General features: G+C 36.4%; 1 protein-coding gene across 1 annotated transcript; it reads right to left on the reverse strand.

Moving 5' to 3' along the window:
- Window positions 1-9,866: 9,866 nt before the first annotated feature.
- On the reverse strand, window positions 9,867-10,388 carry LOC149248728 (uncharacterized). Its single transcript, XM_089450852.1, has one exon. The coding sequence runs from the start codon at window positions 10,386-10,388 to the stop codon at window positions 9,867-9,869; it is 522 nt and encodes a 173-aa protein (XP_089306978.1).
- Between the last annotated feature and the right edge of the window lie 11,209 nt (window positions 10,389-21,597).

Below are 21,597 nucleotides of genomic sequence, written 5' to 3' on the forward strand. Positions count from 1 at the left end.
CGAATTTTTCCCAAAATAAATTGTGATCACACTTTTTTATCATCACCTTTTTTTTTTTAGTTTTGAGGGTTGATTCATTTGATTGAGTTATTATGGTTAACGCACTTCGCTAAAAAGTCACGGGTAAATTTTCTCAAGTGCCTTTAAAAGTAGGCTCTACTTCTAGATTTAAAAACATTACAATTATCTTTAAAATTATATTATTAAATTTAAATTAAAAAATAAAAAATAATTTATATTTTGAGATTTATTATTTTAGTGAGTAGGATCACCATTCTAGAAAGTTCCTCAAAAAAAATATATAATTATCTGTTAAAATTCCAAGTACATTGATAGTAAATTTTTAGGACATGATTAAGGATTCATCAAATATGTGTTAAAATTCCAACTATATTGATAGTAAATTTTTGGGATATGATTTAGGATTTATTTATATGAAGGTAAAGTGATAATAGGTTAGAAAGTGATAATAAGTTTTTTAATTGGTAAAGCATTTTAATTTTAGGTTAACAATGAGATGTAATTGAGCATGTGTGGTTTGAGTGGAAGTGTTAGAAGATGCAATTGAGTTTATATGTGGAACCTTCTTTGCAATACATCTTTCCAATAAAATAACTCTCTATTTTTATTAGATATCTCTAACCTTTACAATATACAATGTTTATAACCCCAATACCTATACTTATATAGCTCCTATACCCTACATACCCCCTTCGCCCAATACCTATAATATATTGACTTTATTTTCCATAATTTTAAAACTCTCTCTATGAATGAATGTGATAACATATTGACCAAAACGATGGAGCCCCTATGTTGTAGCCTCCATAATATTTGGGAAGAACCTTTCATCCTTAAAAGAAGGTAAAAAGGTGGTGTTTAAGTAAGGTCATATTAAGTAGTCCAAGAAATGGGTGGTTGCTATTGGAATAAGATGTGATCAAAATTAAGGGAATGGGCTTCATTCTAGTAAGAATAGAGTGTGATCTCTAGGAATGAACTCCAAAAGCTTTAGAATAGATTTTTCCAAGAAATTGAGGTGTTGAAGATGAAAATACCATGGTGATTGAAATAGAACAAGAAGAGAAGTAAGAAAAGAAGGTGATACAATGCCAGAAGATGAAGATATTAGTTTGAAGTTTAATTAAGGAGACATGAGTGAAGATAAGTGCTTTGATTAAGTGTATGAACATGGAGGGTGATGAAATTAGTGTAATCATTTATTTAAAAAAAAAAAAAGCCTTTTAAATTTAAATTTGGAACATGGAACATGTGAGATTCTATAGCCTTTGTTCAATCTTCACAAAATGATTTTGACCCAAAACAACTTTGTAAATTGATGTATCCTTTAGATTGAGTTCATGAGCATGCCTATTGCCACTATGGTGTGTGTAAATAATATTATTCCTTATTTTGGCAAGGTGTTAGTAAGGGATGCAAATAAATATACTTTCAAATGAAACCAAGCCTAGTGTGTATTGAAATTTTTGCTAAAAAATCCTTAAGCATGCCAAGTTGGTCATGTATGAGAGATGTGTGCTCCTAGAAGATAGTAAAAATGCATTCCTAGAAGATAGTGAGTAATATGATGGCATACCAAGAGGGAAAAAATCAAATTGTAAGGCCCCTACACCTCTTGCAGTTGATCATTATTTGGTTAAAAGCCAAATAACTTAGGTCACTAGTCAGTCGCAAGATTCATGAAGAAACCACTCTCACTCTTAGTGCCTTGATTCAGAGTGGTGGGTAGAGCAAGGAAATAAGAAGAAGAATGCTTCCAATGTAAGAACTAGAGTTTCAATACCAACAAAGATTAGTAGCATTATAAGGAGGCTATACTTCAATTTATTTCCCCTTTATATGTTATGTCATCTTTGATAGATTTCGGGGTGTTTCCTACTTTGACATCCCATGCTAATGAATATGAACCTTTTGGTATGGAATGTTAGGGGTTGATGTTCCCTAACCAAAAAAATAGAGTTCAATAATTCTTTTATGTAAGCATAAGTTGGATGCTTGTTCACTACAAGAGTTGAAAACCTATAGTTTAGATTAGTAACTATGCTACTATCGAGAAAGTGGTTGTCAGCGGAGGTGTAATTATGGGCCTCTCATCTTATATATGTTCTCCTTGTTGATCAGCGAAGGTTCTAATCTAAATCACAAGGATAATTGAGCAATTTAATGAGGGATATATAAGTCATTGACCTCTATTCAATACACTCTACAAATCACCCTATGAAGCAAACCCTTTCATGGAGATGATCTATTACTACTAGTTATGGGATCTTTGGAGGGGATTTCAACATGGTTGAATGAGAAGGTGATAAAGAGAAAGTTCCATTTAGTGTCTGGAATAGAATGAGACTAGTGTTAATTTTGGAGCTTCCTCCCAAGTATTTGATATTTCCTATAGAGAAAAAAAAATCATTTTGGATTTTGGTTTACTTGGTATAATCATAGATCTTATGTGAATAGAATCTATGCTCAAATGGAAAATTCTATGCTAATAGAGACAACATTTTTGTCATCATTTATAAGCCCAAAGCTATTGAGGTTTTATTGGGTCCTATAGTGTTTAATCACATCCCATTTTAACTAGGGTTAAGATTGATGATAGAAAATAATTTTGTTACTCTAAACCTTTCATACTTGTTTGACATTTAGCCTCTAAGGACTGTAAGAGAATTACTATGGCTATGTTGAATTTAATCTCTCATTCAATGGGTGATGTTGGGTGGATACTTTAATTTATGTCTTTGATGGGACAATTAAATTTCTAAGGGGTAAGGGTATAACAATGGTTGGTGTAGTGCATAGTTATTACGCCTTGTATTAACCCTACACATTTCCCATAAGATATCATTGTGTGGAATTTCATTTTTTTTATTATACACATCCAACCTACCTTATAATGACATTAAGGTCCTCTAATCCATCCCCCTTTGATTTCTCATATTATGGTCTAGACTTGTGTTTGTGGTCTCCCATTTGATGTTTAGTGCCATGGTATGTTCCCTTAGCCTAGAACTGGTTCTATTTCCTCTTTAGTCACATGTTTGTCTCTAGTAGACTCTTTGAGCAACCCATTTGAGTTATGTTTGTCTTATTTTGAGTGACGATTTTCTCACGTTTAGTCAACCCATTTTGTGTCACATTTGTCTCATGCATTAATTACACCTATAGTTACTTGAGGAGACTTCATTAGGTTACTAACTATCCCCATTCTACTAGGTCACAATCTTCTATGATTTTACTAGCCAATACAAACTTTATTTTACCTCTAGTGGTCCTAATATGTGGTCTAAACAACTACCTTTTCTATACCATTCTTGTGGCCCATATTTTGCATGATCGTGTAGAATAAAGGCTTGTTTTCTCCAAATATACATGTGATAGGATTGTGTTCCTCGTGATACACAAGATTAATATCTGTGGATTGGATGTTTCAGAGAGAACTCCCTTCCAACAATGAGTGTAATGACTAGATATGTTGCTTGAGCACTCTTTTTCTATTTATGCTTTCCCACTACTCATTTTTTAAGGAGATCTCTCTCTCTCTCTCACACACACACACACACATGTTAAAGCGCTCTTAAATTTAAATACCTTCCATGCTTGGGGGTGTGCTTGGATTTCTAACTTTATCAACCCTCCACACATCTTCATTTGATTGGATTTTCCCTTCTCGAATCATTTTGTCACAATCTAATTGGCCCAAATAGTACAAGAATAAAAAGAAAAAGTAATGCCGCACCTTAAGAATGATAAAAAGTGAGTGAAAAATAATGCACATTACAGGGGAAACCTTCTTTACACGTCATGTTTATAAAAATTGTCTTGATGATCCCTAAAACTATAACTTGTTGGTGCGCATGTGTGTGTGTGTGTGTGTGTGTGTGTGTGTGTGAGAGAGAGAGAGAGAGAGAGAGAGAAATGTTACAGTTAAAAATAATGATCTTACCAATAATGAGAATATTAATATAGTAATAACAATATAATGGCCCAAGACCTATGGGCTCTACATGGCCCTATTTCAAGGAGGCAAACTTGTATTCCCTATCACTTTGCAAATGTAGTACTTCAAGATGTTAAATTTATACCTAAAAGACCATCATCCTTTCTATTTTTAAAGGCACCAGTGTTACTTCAATTTTACCTCTTCATATCTACATATAATTTTTTGGTAAAACTTGTACTTAAGTAAGGTTTTGGGATAAAGAAAAAAACCCCAGCATCTACATTTTGTAATGATAAAAGTGTGGAAAACTAGAAAATATTTTTTCTTCTAGAGATACTTGGATGTTTCTTCTTACCAATCTCATGCCCCATTCCAACCAAATCTACCAGATAAAAATTAGTGAAAAATCTACAATGGGTTGTTTAGGAGAGCCAAAATCAAGGGTCATTTACTCTAATGCCAAATATTGTGATCCAATAACTTAAATAATATAAATGATCTATAAAATGCCATGCATATTCCACAAGAATAGATTTTCCCAACATATATTACAATATTCTAAAATATCTTACCATGAAATGTATTACCTTAGATCTCAAATTTATTATTATTATTATCCTAATGCTCCAATTTTTTGAAATAACTAAAATCAAAATAAAAGGTAAAATAAATGAACACAATATGTGCCTAGAAATCCCAGTATGAGACAATACCTAGCTAGAAGGTGGGGATTTTGTTGGGAACTTTTTCTCAATTATGAAATGCAAGCATAAAGAAAATGTCTCTATGAAGTTTTCATGGACATTGTGGATTACATGGATGGTTTGGAATCTCCTGCCTCCTCTATTATGATCCAATATCCCACATCTAGATGCTCTTCTCAACTATGGAACAATAACAATACTAAAGGAATGGGACCCCTTCCTTTTGTAGTGTCCATTTTTAACATAGGTTGATATCTATCTAGGGTTAGGTTTAGGGATTTTGCATGCCAATTAGTGTTAGAGTTTTGGACCCTCTATAATATTCTTGAAAGTTCACATATGACTAGCCCTACATGTGTGAGTAATGGGGGCTAATGTGACATCCACTTATTACCACGGTGGTCAATAGGGCAGGTCAACTTGCAAGAGGCCTAACTTTTATAAATGAACCCCATAAGAGGTGATTTCCACACCATTGGAAAGATTTCAATGCATAGAACAATATTGAGGGACTATGAGCCATGTTAACAAGAAATTGTTATAAAAAAGTGTCATTTTATGCTTCAACTAGATATGGAATGTTCCAAACCTCAAATCACAAAATTGGAACTTGCCCATAAAATTAGTCGTGCAAACCAATTCCTCCAAATTTTCCACCCATAAAGTACCAATAATATTACAAATTATATAATGATCCTTTATGGATCATACCTCCCCATTTAGGGTGGTTGTTGGCCCCCAAAATATTTAACTAAATGAGGTGAGGAAAATTTTCCTCTACCTCTCCCTAGAGTACCTTGTGTCCTTGTTAAGAATATTTCCTTTCCATCATATTTGCTAAAGTTTATGTTTTCCATATCTAATAGTTATATACTACTTATTCAAAACTATTTATTCTGCCAACTTTGCGTAAGTTTCTAGTGTTAGGTCCTCTATGGCAGGTTGGGCATGCTCCTCAATTTCCTAATCCAACATGTAAGGCTCATAGAGTTTCAAATATTCCACATTCACTACTAAATAACTGCACATATATGGGGATATACTGAGTCTATAGGCATTGTTATCCACCTTCTCCAATCCTTAAAATGGACCATATTGATGGTCCTCCAAATAGTGGAGATCTAAGGAACATTTTCTAGCTAATATGACCTCTTCTTGTGGAGTAAAACTATTATGTTTATGAAATACTGTGATTAATTTAAACATATTGGGTTTTGTGCATTGACTATTGTGAGTGATTTAACTTTGAGTTGTGTGATATGCCTTAGTTTAAATTATGATTTTTTATAAACTTATGCATTCTCAAGGTTGCGTTAATCATTTTATCAATGAGGTCAAATCCTAAAGGTGGTATCCATCAACTTTTCCTTGAGGTAAAAGGAGAAAATTGCACCTTATACAACTTATAAAGGATCAAAGAATTTAATTACTAAATAAACTCAACTGGCAAGTTCCTATTGTAATTTCCTAGTTGAAGGGACTCAAAATAAGGAGGGAATTTGATCCTTGAAACATGGATCCATAATTCTAGGGATATTAGAGACAAGAGCCCTTCAATAAAAGACTAGTTTGGAAGGGTTGATTTATGATTCTTTTTGTCTAAATAATGGCTAGGAGTTAGTAGGATTTAGTGAATCTTTATTTTGGCAAAGAGTTTTCCTAGGAGCTAGTGAATTCAAATTGTTCAAGAAATCTTTGTTGTTATGAAGTGATTTTCTATGTGAAGAAGTTGTGCTTTTCCAAATTTTGTGCATTTAGTGGTTTTCTTAAGTGTCCTAATAGAGACCTTGAGTAGAGCCCACTCAACTATACAAGGAACCCTCTCCGGTATCATGATTTATTTATGTATTAGATCATAGTTAATTCTAGCGATGTCATGGTATTATGTGTTATTATGTAAGTAGTTCATAAATTCCTCTAGAGAATTCATGCAAGTTATTATAGTAGGTTCCTTTACTTCATTTCTCTTTACTTTCAACTCATTTAATTTGGTTGTTATGGCATTTTCATTTTTTTATTACAACAAGCTCATTTACTTTATAACATTTCTTTTTTCGTCAATTTAAATCTATAAATCCATTTTCGAATTATTGTAGTGAAACCTTCTAATTTGTGTTTAATATCTTATCCCATTTGATGAACTATGAAATGATCATTCATTGGAATTCTTGATAGATTGAAAATGCTTATGTATGTTGTCTCCTTCCTCTCTAAAACAATGGAAATCACTCTCATTACCCCCTACTCTTGATGCCCTTGTTTTAGGGTATAAGGAGTGTAGACCAATAACCTTTGAGGGTGAAGGAATGAGAAATAAGAGGATGAGAGTGAACATTCCTCTTGCTATTAGATTAGTTCCTATTAGATTAGATTAGTTGTTATAAGATTAGTGTTAGCATCACATCACTCTTAGTATATAGGAAGCCCTAACTAAAGGCCTGTAGTCATCCTAAGTAAATTGACAATGAAGAGATTGTTTAGCCTATAACATGTGCATTTATCCACAACCAATATCTCTACTGAATTGACCCTGCAGTAGACAACATAGTGATTCTATAACCTCATCTACTTCTCATAAGTAAGGGAATGAAGGTCAAGAGGAAAACTATTGAAGGAAAGGGACAACAATAGTCAAGGTAGCTTTAGGATTCATATTCACCATCAAGTTTATAAAACAAATTATACTAGTGCAGTTACACATATAGTGCACAATGTCTCATCAAACACTTGTACATGGATTGATAAATTAAAATCATGTTGAGGACTCCAAAAATATTGTTACAATTGTTGGGCCCATCATTTTTTGGCACCATTACCAAGGAGGTGCCATAAAATACATTTAAGCCATCTAAAATAGAAAATAAGAAGAAGAAAAACGTATTTATTGTATTCATCAACTTGAAGGTAAATTTGGTATTTGTTTATCATGAACTCACATGCTTACATAGGCATGATTGAATAAGGACAATAGCAAGAGGTTCCTTGAAATAAACATCCAACAATCCATTAAAGAATTTAGGGAATCATCTCGAGGGGATATTTGCAAATTTATCTACAAAAAAGGAGAAGAATCCTTATCTCACCACACAGTGGCTGGAGATGGAAAGCAACAATCTAAAGTCTTTGAGTTCCTGATTCAAGAAATCAATGGAGAAACAAAAATGAAGAATATCAATCCTTCTTCTCTTCCTCACTTTCATGGCCTTATTTCAAAAGACCCTAACAATTTCCTTTTGAAGCCATTTACAGGACCTATGATTATGCATCTAATGCTCTACATTGAAGAAAATAACCTTGTGGTGTTTTATGAGTTACAGAAACAATAATAGAATATGAGTGCAAATGAAGAAAAACTTCATTGAAAAGTATAGGGACTACTACAAAGCCAAGGATACTAGAGATGAAATCTTTAGAATGATCCAAAGAAAAAATGAATGTATTGAAAATTATAAGCAAAGATCTCAACTCATTTACAAAAGAGCTCATCATTGTGCATTGGATGTTATCTCCCTCAAGAGTGTTGCTTAGAGGGGCAAGAGATAGATTCATGGGGACTTTGAATCTCCTTGTAAATGGGGACATCTTCTATTTAGAATACAAAGACATCAATCAAATATTCAAAAACTACTCCAAATTTCCAAAAAAGAAGAGTAGGAATGGCAAAAATGTTACACCACAATCACCTAACTTTACAAGTCTTAAAAAAATTGAAATATGAGGCTTATTAAATGGTATGGAAACTAAAATTTTATAAGTATTAACCATTCAAATGGATATATGGTAAACAAAGAGTAGCCATGAAAAAGCAAAAAAAACTTTAGCTAATTATATAATTCTTTCAATTATATAATTAAAAATATTTATATATTCATTGTTATAAAAAATAAAATTATTAATTATTATTTTTTATTATATTATTATGAATTTTAAAGTTTTTTAATTTAATAATAATAATTATAAAAAACTAAAATATATAGAAAAATTATAAAATTTTAATTAAAAATTAATTTAAAAAATAATAAAGTAATAAATATTAATTAAAGAAATACTTTGATGTTTATATCTTATTTTAAAAAATAGGCCCCATAAAACAAACTCTTTGAAATACAACATTTTCTTGAGCATTGATGTGTGGTGATTGAGAGCCGTGTGATTGATTATACTAATGTTTAAATAAATTTATATATATATATATATATATAGAATAATTTAATTTATATATTGTAAATTAATGTAATTTAAATATATTTATTTATTATTTATTTTTTTTACAAATTTGGCTGCTGGTTATATTCAAAAAAAGATAGGGAGGCTAAGCTCCAGTATTACATGAGTAGAGCTCACACGATGAGCTTGGAACTGGATTACATTAAAGCATTCTGCTAAATTGCTTTCATTTTCAACTTGAAAAGTGTTGACACAGGAATAGATTCGGACAAACTGAAAAAGAAGTAAACAAACTTTACAAAACATCTAATATATACTTATGTGACTTTCTGTTGTTCCTTTTTTGTTGTTCCGTTTTTCTTGCTGTTCCTTTTTTGCTGTCCCTTTTTTACTGTTCCGTTTTTTTTTTTTTTTGTTCCTTTTCTGTTGTTCTTTTAGATCGGTTGTTCCTTTAGTAGTGATTATGCTAGTAGCGGATTCAATTTTCTCATCCAAGAGGCGTTGATGTGTTCTGATTTGCTCAAATTCTTCCTGCAAGTCTCGACAGTGAAGACAATCTTCGCTACGGGCCATCTGGAGGTCCTCATCTCTGTCCTAAAGAAATGCTGAAATACTGCTCCAGCAAGTTGTAACCGACGAGACAGTGAAAACCAAACAAGGGATCTGAAGAGCAGGGAAGAGGGAGGAAAGAGGGCTCAGAGAATCGAGAGCAGAGCGATAAGAAATTTCAGAAAAAATAAAGTCTGATGCTGAAGCAAATAGGTGGTCACGGATTCTGCACGGGCAACATAGATTCAAAAAATCTGAGGAGACTGCAGGGAGAAAAGGGAGGATTTCCAGCGGCGTGGAACAGATAGCCTCGGGATTGTTTTTGATTTGGTCAGGGTACGCCCTGAGCAAGATGTGAGTCTTTAGATATGAAAAATTTTTACAAGTCATGGGAGTCATGGAAGAAATTGGAATTGTTCCTCGTTGTTACAGAGGATATTTCCTTTTGGTCTTATACAAGCTTGGCTGGCACGTTTATCAGCTTCCTAATTGATGGTCTGAAGGATATGGTAAAATTGGAAATCCTGAGTTTGATTGATCATGACTTGGCATCTGCTGATGGTTTGTTGTAAGAAGATGTTGGAGGCTTTTCGTTTGCTAGTCATTAAACTAATAATGATAGCAGAATAACCGAAGATCATAGCTTTCTTGATTCCGTGAATTTGTAGTTGAAGAATTCCTTGATAAAGCGCTAGAGCCTCTGCTCTGTTGTTTGAGAGAATCCATAATCCCCACTCAAAGGTGACTAAGGGCTCACCATTGGGATTGTAGATAACTCCCCCTGCTCCCGCTACTCCTGGATTTGATTTGGAGGCACCGTCAAAGAACAAGGAGTGGGTGTTGCTAGTGCGGAGCCACTTGTTGAAGTCATCCTGCTTTAGTCGGATTTTCCAGTTGTGACTGTGATTGCTGTTGAAGTTGTTGTTGATTTTCGCTGCTGGCAGGATACTGATCTTATCTATCAGACTCCTTATGAAATCTTTTTCTTCAACCCAAAGACTTGTCATGTCCATTTTTTTGTGCTCTTAGAAGCGATGGTTTCTATTGCAAGGCTTTTAGCCTTGCTGCAAAGATGCCTGATTGTGGTCTCTTTATCTTTAAAGATCTTGTTGTTCCTAGCAATCCAGATCCTCCATAAGAGGGCAAATGGGAGGGCATCCCACACTCTCTTGGCAATGTTGTTTTTCATGGATTGCTAGGGGTAGTTTTTTTTTCCAGTTGTTAAGGACATCCCTAATGGATTGCTGAGAGTTCCAGGTGAAGGGAACGATTGGGGTAATACTTTTCCAACAAGAAAAAGCAAAAGGACACGAAATGAAGAGGTGCTAGATGGACTCCTCCGCTTCTTGGAAATTAGGGCATCTGGAGGGTCCAACAATGCCTTTTTTTTTTAAGATTTTCTGCAGTGAGAGTTTTTTCTTTTAAGAGGGTCCACATAAAAAATTTCACCTTAGGGATGCCTTCTGATTTCCACACTGTTTTCCAATGTGTCCATGTTGGTGCCAGGTAGTCCCTGTTGCATAGATAATTGTATCCTACTTGTATTGAGTAGCTGGTGCTAGTGGGGTCCCATCAGAATCCATCCTTGCCATTTTTTATTGTAGGAGCAATGTTGTGGAGGTGTATCTGAAAGTTGTCAAGATTCTCTTTGAGTCATTGAGGGATGGGAGGAAGGCTCCATCTCTTCCAAGCTTGGGTATTTTTATCCCATCGCGAAATTTGATCTAAATTGTATATTCCTTTACTTTGAAGAAAGAGAATTATTGGAGCCATACCTCGAAGACTGCTAATTGGCTAATTCCCCATAATTTTATCAGTGCCAATGTTGATTTTGCTGCCGCCTTTGGGAACCTTGGAGATATTTTGAGCCATAAAGGAGATGGCTTTTTTACAGAGTTTCCAGATCCTTGTGTTGTTCCTGTTGGGTATTTCAGTTGTAAGCAGATGCTGCCTTGGGTGGCTGAGATATTTGGCCTCCAAAACTTTTTTCCACCAAGTTGATTGGTCTTCAATAAGCCTCCAGACTATCTTGCCACCAAAGGCTAAATTGGTGAGATATGGGGATCTAATTCCAAGACCTTCTTTTTCTTGGTTTTGAATTACTTGTTTCCATCCAACCAAGTTATATTTTCTCTTTTCATTTTTTCCTCCCTGCCAAAGGAAAAACCTGAGAATACTGTCCATTTTGCGGAGAAAAGAGGCTAGAGCCTGGGCAAGGGAGAATTGGTAAAGAGGAAGAGAGGAAAGGCCCGATTTGAGCAGTACCAATCGTCCAGCTGGGTTGAGCCAAGAGGCTCCCCACTTTTGAACTTTTCTTTTCATTTTATCTAAAGTTGTTTCCCAAACATCAACTCTTGAATTTCCTATATTCATTGGCATTCCCAAATAACTGAAATGGTGCCAATTTAACTTGCAAGGCACACCGAAGATGTTGGCTATGTTTTGAAGTGTTTGAGCTGAGGTGTTCCATCCATAAATACAACTTTTGAAGTGATTAATCATTCCCCCTAAATATCTCATGAATTTTTCTAATAAAGATTTGAATCTTCGAGCTATGATTGCAGACGCCCCTCCAATCACCAAGGTATCATCAGCAAATTGGGAGTGATTGATGTTTTTCACTCCATCTTCAAATTTGATTCCAGTGATGAGGCCTGTCTGCTGCTTATGGTCAAGGGCGCAACTGAAAGAATCAGCCATTAAAAGGAAAAGGTAGGGGGACAGTGGATAGCCTTGCCTTAATCCTCTTGAAGATTGAAAGGCAAGACCGAGTCTACCATTGATAAGGGGAGCTATCCAAGGGCTAGAGATACAAGCTCTTATGAGATCAATAAAGAAGGATGAGAAGCCCATTTTTTGAAGAACAACAAATAGAAAGGAGTGTTTAACCCTGTCAAAAGCATTTGCCAAGTCCAATTTCAGGATGAAGCCCTTTTCATTTCTAGAATGGCTTAAGTGAATGGCTTCCTGGACTAAGAGAATAGAATCTGAAATGTGTCTATTTGTCATAAAGCCACCTTGGTTTTCAGAGATTAACATAGGAAATAGAGGTTTGAGACAGGAAGCAATAATTTTTGTGAAAATTTTGTAGGAAGAATTACATAAGGATATGGGCCGGAAACAGGAGAAATTTGAAGGCTGGTTCTCCTTTGGAATGAGGGCCAGATGTGTTGAATTTGTGTAGCCTCCTAATTTATTTTTCCTCTGAATCCATTTAAAGTATTTGATGAGGTCCTTTTTGATCATTTCCCAATACTCCCTATAAAAACAAATAGGAAAGTCGTCCAGCCCTAGTGCTTTGTCTGGCTGGAGGCCCCAAATTGCTTCCTTGATTTCTTCTTCTTTTATTTCCTCTGTCAACCTTTCATTTGCTTCTGTTGCAATCTTTTTTGGAAAATGCTATAGGAAATCAACGTAGTTTTCGTCCTCCCCTAATTCAGTTAGCAGCTCTTTAAAATGTTCTGAGGTAGCGTTTTTGATGGCAGTTTGATCATTGTGTTGAGTGCCTACGTTATCTGTGATAGTTGTTATATTATTCCTGATTTTCCGAACAGTGGCTTGCTTATGGAAGAAAGTTGTGTTCCTGTCTCCGCTCTTCAACCAAGTCTGCCTTGATTTAATTCACCATTTTTCTTCCTCTTCTCTTCTGATACTGTATAGCTGACTATAAAGATTTTCTTCTTGATTTTTTTCAGCCTGATAATATTCTTGCTTTTCTAGTGCATAGTGAAGTTCTTCAATTTTGGCTTTCACTTCTCTTTTCTTTGCTTCTGGCTCTTTATATTGGGTTTTTGCCCAATTCTTGAGAGCATTCTTTACATTTCTAAGTTTGCTTTCCCAAATAAAACTTGGGGATCCTTCGACATGTTGGCACCAAGTTTGTTGGACCAACACTTTGGCTGCTTCAATGTCATTCCATAAAGGACTGTATTTAAAAGGGAGAGGGCCCAGGGGGCAGAGAGATTCAAGGGTTAAAGCAGTGGGATAATGGTCTGAAGCAGCAAAAGGAAGGATGGAAGCGTTGACAGCTGAAAAGGTGGAGAGAAGGGATACATTTACCAGGATTCGGTCGAGCCTTTCCATAATATTATTTCTCCCCAATCTGCGATTACTCCAGGTGTATTTGTGATTCTTTGGAATGATATCGACAAGATCACCATGTTGCATAACATTTTCCAACTGATTTCTAAAAGGATCTGGGTTGAAGTTGCCTCCACGTTTTTCATTAGCATGTAAAATGAGGTTTAAGTCACCTCCTAAAATGATGTTGTTGTTGTTTTCTTCTGCTATATTATTGCTGAGAGAGTCCCAGCAAACTTCTTTATCCCTGTAATGATTCGGGACATAAACATTGTAAATTACTATCTGTTGAATGCTGATATTATTCTGCAATACAATCTTGACCCAATGTTGTTCTATTATTTCTGTTGTGCTGTTCCATTCATCTTGAAGCCAAAGTGTAGCAATTCCTACTGAGGCTCCTCTAGAATCACATATACATCCTTTGTAACGCTTATGTTGTTCAATAATCTTGTTCATCTCTGGTTGTCTCTGCTTTGTTTCTTGGAGTAAAACAATGGTTGGTTTCTCTTGGTTAATAAGATCCTTTAAGGCATTTGATTTACTTTCTCAAACAAAATCAAAAGAAAAAATTATTTATGTCTCTACAAACTGTTAGTGGGATAGGAGGAAACCAAACGAATCTCAGGGATATCCGCTACAACCTATATTACATAGCCACTCGGCTTTTAGGGGTGGAGAAGTATGTGGTTTAAGATTCTAGTATTGAATCAATGGAGGTCAATGATAATCCAAGTGGCATAAATGATCTGCCACCCAATGCAACTCCTCCACCTCAGACTCCTTAGGATAATTTGTCACCCCTCTCCCCCATTATCATTTCAGATTGACATGCTCTGTGCCACGGTGGTACTAGGCAGTCTCAGTTCTTCGGTAGACCGTTCTTGCCACGTCAAAGGTCTCACAGGCCCCCATGATAAGTTATACTATTCATAAAAAGTTCATAAAAATAAATTAAACTATTTATTAATAATTAAAAATTAAACACTTGAAAAAAATGATCAATAATTATTATTAATTATTAATTATTATGATTACTATTTTAATTATTAATATTAATTATTAGGTATTGACATGAATTATCAACTATGAATTATTTTTTTTTCTAAGTAAAGGCTAATTCTATTAATAAAAAGTAAAAATACAGTTACAATTCAGTCGAGCCCTCAGAGGAGAGCCGAGACTGTCTATCAGTGCATACAAACTGACCCAGGGATGGGATTAACCAGATACAAAAGCCCAAAGCCTTACATAGGGAACTGGCCATGTTGGTGAGCCACAGAAAAGGACAGAAGAGAGCTGTGGGCATACTATCTAGACTGCCCAGATAACCATAAGCAAAATTACATAACCAGAGACCTGAAACAACAACAGAATTGAAGACCTGATACAAAAAGACTTTGACAAAAGCCTTATAGGCAACGTACATTGAACTGAAGAGCAAGGAGAGGAACAGGGAAGTAGACATAGCCCAGGAGGCTTCAGGCATCAGTTTCATGTTCCGGAGCTTCCTCCTCCACCGGGCTTGGATTGCCCATCCACGAGTCATCGACCATGTCCTCCTGAGCTGAACCGCTACCACCGGGAACGTCTACCAAACATCGAATGCCACCGGAACCACTCGCTGGATGAACAGAGGCCGAGATATCTTGAAGGTCGCCGTCTATAGGCTTGGAGGCATTCGGGTCATTTCCACCAGCCTGCAAACCGCCACAGTTGAACACAGTGCCTACTTCATCCCCCTGTTGATCGCTTTCCTTCTGAGACTGCGTTGTAGAGGTATTCACCGAAACAGTAGGCCGAGCTTCTTCCTCCGCAAAAATTACAGTAATGCTGGCCGAGAGAACAGGTTGATTGAGGCGACTTTGAAACTTGAAATGTGTGGTTTGGAAGGAATTGTGGGGAAAAGGCTTGCGATTGTCAGATGAAGGGGAAGCCGAAGCCAGAGGAATAATAGTCGGAGGAGCAGGCTGAGAGCGTCCACGGCCTCCACGACTGCCACCACGGCGACAGCTACCGCGACGATGCACCATTGTTAAGGCAACAGGGTAGCGAGGAGGAAACGAAGAGCAAGGCGAGACAGAGCAGGCGTCGATGAAAGGGAGCCAAAACCAGACAATTAACACCACCTTCTGAGCATTGCAAGGATGCAAAATCAGAGGCGGGCTAATGTAGGGAGGCCAGGGGTTAATAATCGCATAGAGAGCCGAGGCAGCCATAAATGGAATTCCCAGCGAAGTGTCTCGAACAAACTGCGCATTCATTTCCGAATGCAAATTGCTCTGCAGGTACGCCTTGTCAAGTTGGTTCATCCGCGGGAGGGCATGGGAGGATGTGCGATCCTGCCATCTGCAGGACCAGCTGCCGGCGTGATGTGAACTCCTCATTTATGAACCTTAAAAGCACCCGCATCCAGGTTATCAACTATGAATTATTAATATTGATATTATTAGTAATTAGTTATTAATTATCAACTATTAATTATTAATATTGATTTCTAATATTATTAATATTAATTAATTCAATCATAATAATTATTAATTTAAGTTATTTTAATATTACTATTCATCATATACCAATATATATTATTAATTAATATATAGATTTTACATACTATTTTATAATAAATATTATACTAACATATATCATATATATTGAATATCAAATATTAATACAATTTACTAAAGATTACTATTCATTAAATATTCACATTCTATTTTATAATTAATAATATTATATTATATTAACATATATTAAATTCAAATACTTTTATGTATTAATTTAATAATCATTAAATATTTAGAATAAATATTATTATATTATATTATATTACATTATATTAAAAATAAAAAATAAGTTATTAAACTTAATTAGAATAATAATTAACATAATAGTAATAAAATAATAATAATAATTTACAACAAATTAAAATCAATTAATTTACTCATCAATAATTAATCAAAAATTAATAATATTATTGAAACAAGGCCGACATTCATCTCACCCCAAAACCTAATCTCCTCATTACTATTTAATCCCTCAATCGAGCTCTTCTTTTATCAAGCATTCATGAAGTCCTGATGATGGATCCCAGTTGGGATTTGAAACGTTGACGAAAAATGGTTTTTATTGTGGATTCTCCGATAACTAAGTCAGAAGATATAAACCACAAATGTCTTAAATCCAAAATACTCTCTATATTATCTACCTAATATTTTCCAACAAGGGAAGGGTAGAATTCTCAAAGTACAATATTTTTATTTCTTCCTATTCTCCCTTTACCCCAAGTTTATTTTTGATTTAATTTCCTTGGTTCTAACCTCATTTACCACCTGATGTGAATTAGTAGGATTTTCTTATCTTGATTATATTTAGCAATTTCCCTTTTTTTTTTGCCAAGGGTGCCAAGTCAGTCATGCCCTTCAAGAATTCCATTTGAAGTTCCAAGGGTGTCATGCCTAATAGTTTCTTCTTGATGCCAAGGGTGCCAAGTCAATCGTTCCCTTTAAAACTTCCCTTGAAGTTCCAAGGGTGCTACGCCTAACATTTTATTCTCGATGCCTAGGGTGACAAGTCATTCATGCCCTTCAAGACCTTCCCTTGAAGCTCCAAGGGTGCCACACCACTTGCCCTTCAAGCATCTAGTGGCTACGGGGGGGAAATCTAGGTGCAACGATGGAGACCATTATCATCTCTTGTGTTGCCAGCTATAGTGAGACTAATGGTGTTGGGGATCAAGGAATCTTCCTTGATACGCGACCCCAGTAAGTCCTTGTGAACGATGTAATTTGGGACCTACCCTCACAACATCGTGATATTCAAGGCGAAGGTGTCCCAACCCATCTAGCCCATCATGACGGGAGTGCTAGCGGGTGATATCGGGGACACTGTCCTACCCCTCCCATGTAGTTTCATCCAATTGTACAACCCCATCACCCATGTGTGAGTCGTTTAGCCAAGAAACTAACCTATGCTTACATCCACTAACATGTCATTAGAATTTATAGCAAGATTCAAACTAAACTTTAAATTTCAAACACAAAATATTCATTTCCATCAAAATAGAAGTCGTCAGCTCATCACATGCTAGTGCATCTGGTGGTTTTTGTCATACTTGATAATCATCAGTAACAAGGTTTCATAATGTGGGTCATTATCATAATAGCATCATCAAGATGACATAACCATTCACATCGTTGTTCATCATGAACCAGAAATAATGTAAATAACCAACATAAGGAATGCATCCATCACAACTATCATCATCATAACATCAGTAGAAAACATACATATCCATAAATTTAGTTATCATCATCATAACATCAATAGAAAACATACATTTTTATAAAATCTATCATCCTCCTTGTTGGGTTGTGTTATATTCTTTCCATGTAGTTAACAGGGGGCTTGAAGAGCAACCATAACCCCACTTTATGGGGTCCAGGGAAGTGCCCTGAAAAATTTTGGTTTTGGACCCTATGTTAGGTTGGGCAGACCAACCTATGGTTTTGTGCATGATTTTCGCACATGTTTTTTGGATGCGATGGTTTTCGGTCCATGGTATTGGACACGATGGTTTTCAGTCCATGGTATTGGACGTGATGGTTTTCGGTCCATGGTATTGTATGCTTTGGCATGTATAAATATGTATTGTAATATTGAAAGGAAAATAATGAAAAATCAAGCTGGTAGTCCCGGTTTTGGCATCCAGGGGAAAATATCTGTGTATATGTGTTTTATGTTTTATGATCTCGCATTGTTTATTTTCTGTGTTTTAGAATTCGTATGCAAGTAATTTCTGTACGGGGTTAAAACCTACATTTGGTATCGGAGTTGTTTTGGCTTCAAGGGGACGCCTTTGTTGCTAAGGGGTTTCGCTCGAGCCTGTGGTAAACCCTGTTCAGTGAGAGATCTGTGAGATCAATTCTGGTGGTGAAAGAAGATGGCGAGCAGTGGAAAGATAGAGATTGAGAAATTTAACGGTCAGAGTTTTGAGTTGTGGAAACTCAAGATGGAAGATCTGTTGGTAGATAAAGACTAGTGGATCGCGGTAGATCTGGGTACTAAACCAATGGGAGTGTCCGATGAAGAATGGAAGAAGTTGGATCGGAAGGCAAAGAGCACAATACGATTGTGTGTCTCAGATTCAGTATTGCTGAATGTATCAGGTGAAGCTACGACGAAGGCTTTGTGGGACAAGTTAGGGACTTTGTACCAGTCTAAGTCTCTGGTGAATAAACTATTCCTATGGAAAAATCTGTATAACCTGAGGATGAAAGATGGAGACTCGGTGACAGAGCATCTGAATGCATTTAACACTGTGGTAAGTTAGTTAGCATCTGTTGATATTAAAATTTCAGATGAAGATAAGTGCATCAGTTTGTTGTGTTCTCTACCAGATTCGTGGGATAGTCTGGTTATTGCAATAGGTAGCAATGCAACTGCCTTGCATTTTGATGAAATAGTCTCATCCTTGCTGATGGAGGAGATGAGACGGAAAAGTATGGAGAGCCAAAATGGTGATGTCTTGTCTATACGAGGGCGGACCCAGGACATAAACAAAAATAAGTCATCGAGTGGGAGATCTAAATCTAAAGGGAGATCTAAATCTCCAGGAAAACCTATAAAGGTGGTGTGTTGGAAATGTGGAAAGGAAGGGCACTACAAAAGGGACTGTAAATCTACAACTCCTGACAAAGGAAAGGGATCTGATGAGGCTCCTTTTGTAGAGGCGAAAACCACCTCAGATGAAGGTGGGGATGTGTACTTGGCTTCTTCAAGTACACATGTAGATCATGAGGCATGGTTGATTGACTCAGGTGCATCCTTTCACTTCACTCCCCATAGAGAGTGGTTCTGCGAGTATGAGAAATATGATGGTGGTGATGTCTTCTTGGGGGATGACAAGAAGGCTAGAATTGTTGGTTGCCGAAAGGTAAAGTTGAAGTTGCAAGGTGGAAGGGTTAGAACGCTTCCAGGGGTTCTACATATTCCTACATTAGCCAGAAATCTGATTTCTGTTAGTAAGCTAGATGATGCAGGTGTAAAAATAGTGTTCGAGAAGGATACCTACAAGATGGTTCGGAGAGCACTGGTATTGATGCGGGGAGTTCAGATTGGAACTTTGTACAAGCTGTAAGGTAGCATCGTTATTGATGGGTGCAATAGTTATGTGGTTCCTGAAAGTGGAGCAGAAAATCTAGTGGTCTCTGGAGAGAAGACCATGCTATGGCATCAAAGGCTTGGACATATTGGAGAAAAGGGCCTTCGAATACTTCATGGTAAAGGTATGGTAGAAGGTATGAGTAATAGCTCTCTGGATTTTGATTTCTGTGAAAATTGTGTATATGGGAAGCAGAATTGGGTGAGTTTCCCCTCTAGTAGTAAGAGGGCGAAATAGATATTAGAACTTGTGCATAGTGATGTGTTTGGACCTGTGAAGGTTCCATCACTAGGTAAGTTTGTGTACTATGTATCATTTATAGATGACTTCTCAAGGAATACATGGATATATTTCCTTAAGAAGAAATCTGAAGTCTTTGACAGGTTTAAAGAATTTAAGACCTAGTGGAAAACCAGACAGAGAAGAAGATAAAGGTGCTGAGGACAGATAACGATGGAGAGTTTTGCAATAAGGAATTTGAAGAATTCTGTAAGAAGTGTGGTATAGCATGGAAGAAGACTACTCCATATACACCTCAGCAAAATGGAGTTGCAAAAAGAATGAATAAGACATTGATGGAAAGGACAAGAAGCATGCTTAGTGGTGCCAGGTTAGGTCAGGAATTCTGGGCAGAGGCGGTGGATATTGCATGTTACCTGGTCAACAGGTCACCTTCATCAGCGTTGGAGGATAAGACCCCACAAGAGGTATGGACTAGTAAGAAACCCTCTCTTTCACATCTGAGGGTATTTGGATGTGATGCATATGTACATGTTCCAAAGGACAAACGAACCAAGTTGGATAGTAAATCTGAAAAGTGCATCTTTATTGGGTATAAGGATGGTTTAAAGGGTTATAAGCTTTGGAACCCAATCACACAAAAGGTTGTGTACAGCCAAGATGTGGTGTTCAGAGAGGTGAAAGATATTATTAAACACGAAGTCCAATGAAAGCAACCTGAGAAGATAGAGTTTGACCTAAAAGAGGAAGAATCAGACTCTACAACAGAGGAGGAATCAGAAGACAAACTTTGACTGTGAGAAGATCAGTTTGAGAAAGAAGGCAACCTGAAAGGTATAGTCCATCTGCTTTCTATTCAAGTTTTTCTTTATCTATTACTGACGATGATCCCAGAACTGTGAAGGAAGCAGTAGATTCAGAGGATGGAAAACTCTGGAAAGAGGCCATGGTTGATGAAATGGCATCTTTTCACAAAAATGAGGCTTGGGATCTGGTGGAGTTGTCGGCTTGAAGGAAACCCATTGGCAGCAAATGGGTGTTCAAAAAGAAGACAAATGCAGAAGGAAAAGTGGAGAAATACAAAGCTCGGTTGGTAGCAAAAGGTTATTCCCAGGTGCCGGGAATTGATTTTGGTGATATTTTTTCTCCTGTTGGGAAGGTAACTTCTATTAGATTACTTTTATCTGTTGCTGCTACTTTTGATTTTGAGGTAGAACAGATGGATGTGAAGACAATACTGCAGAGGTTTAATATGCAGGATAGTAAACCGATGAAGGTTCCTATTCCTTTAGGTGTGAGGTTATCTGCTGAACAATGTCCCAAGACACAAGAAGAGGAAGAGGACATGTCCCGTGTTCCATATACAAGTGCAGTCGGTAGCCTGATGTATGCAATGGTCTGTACCAGACCAGACATTGCACATGCAGTGGGAGTATTGAGCAGGTTTATGTCAAAACCAAGAAAGGAGCATTGGACAGCAGTGAAGCAGGTTTTTAGGTATTTGCGTGGCACTAGTGATTATGGTCTGTGCTACCAAGGAAGACCAAGATTGGACAAAGTGTTGGATATTCGTGCCTTTGTTGATGCAAACTGGGCTGGAGATCTGGATCAGAGAAGATCTACAAGTTGGTATGTGTTTAACCTATTTGGAGGTGCAGTCAGTTGGATGAGTAAGAAACAATCTGTAGTGGCACTATCAACTACAGAGGCAGAATACATGGCATCCACTCATG

This window comes from Pinus tabuliformis, chromosome 7, assembly GCF_031772625.1.
Source record: "Pinus tabuliformis cultivar Carrire ecotype Pingquan chromosome 7, CPIR1, whole genome shotgun sequence".
In the NCBI taxonomy this organism is placed as follows: Eukaryota; Viridiplantae; Streptophyta; class Pinopsida; order Pinales; family Pinaceae; genus Pinus; species Pinus tabuliformis.

Coding starts and splice junctions, on each gene's coding strand:
- LOC149248728 (XM_089450852.1), bottom strand. CDS start 10,388: ATGACAAGTCTTTGGGTTGAAGAAAAAGATTTCATAAGGAGTCTGATA.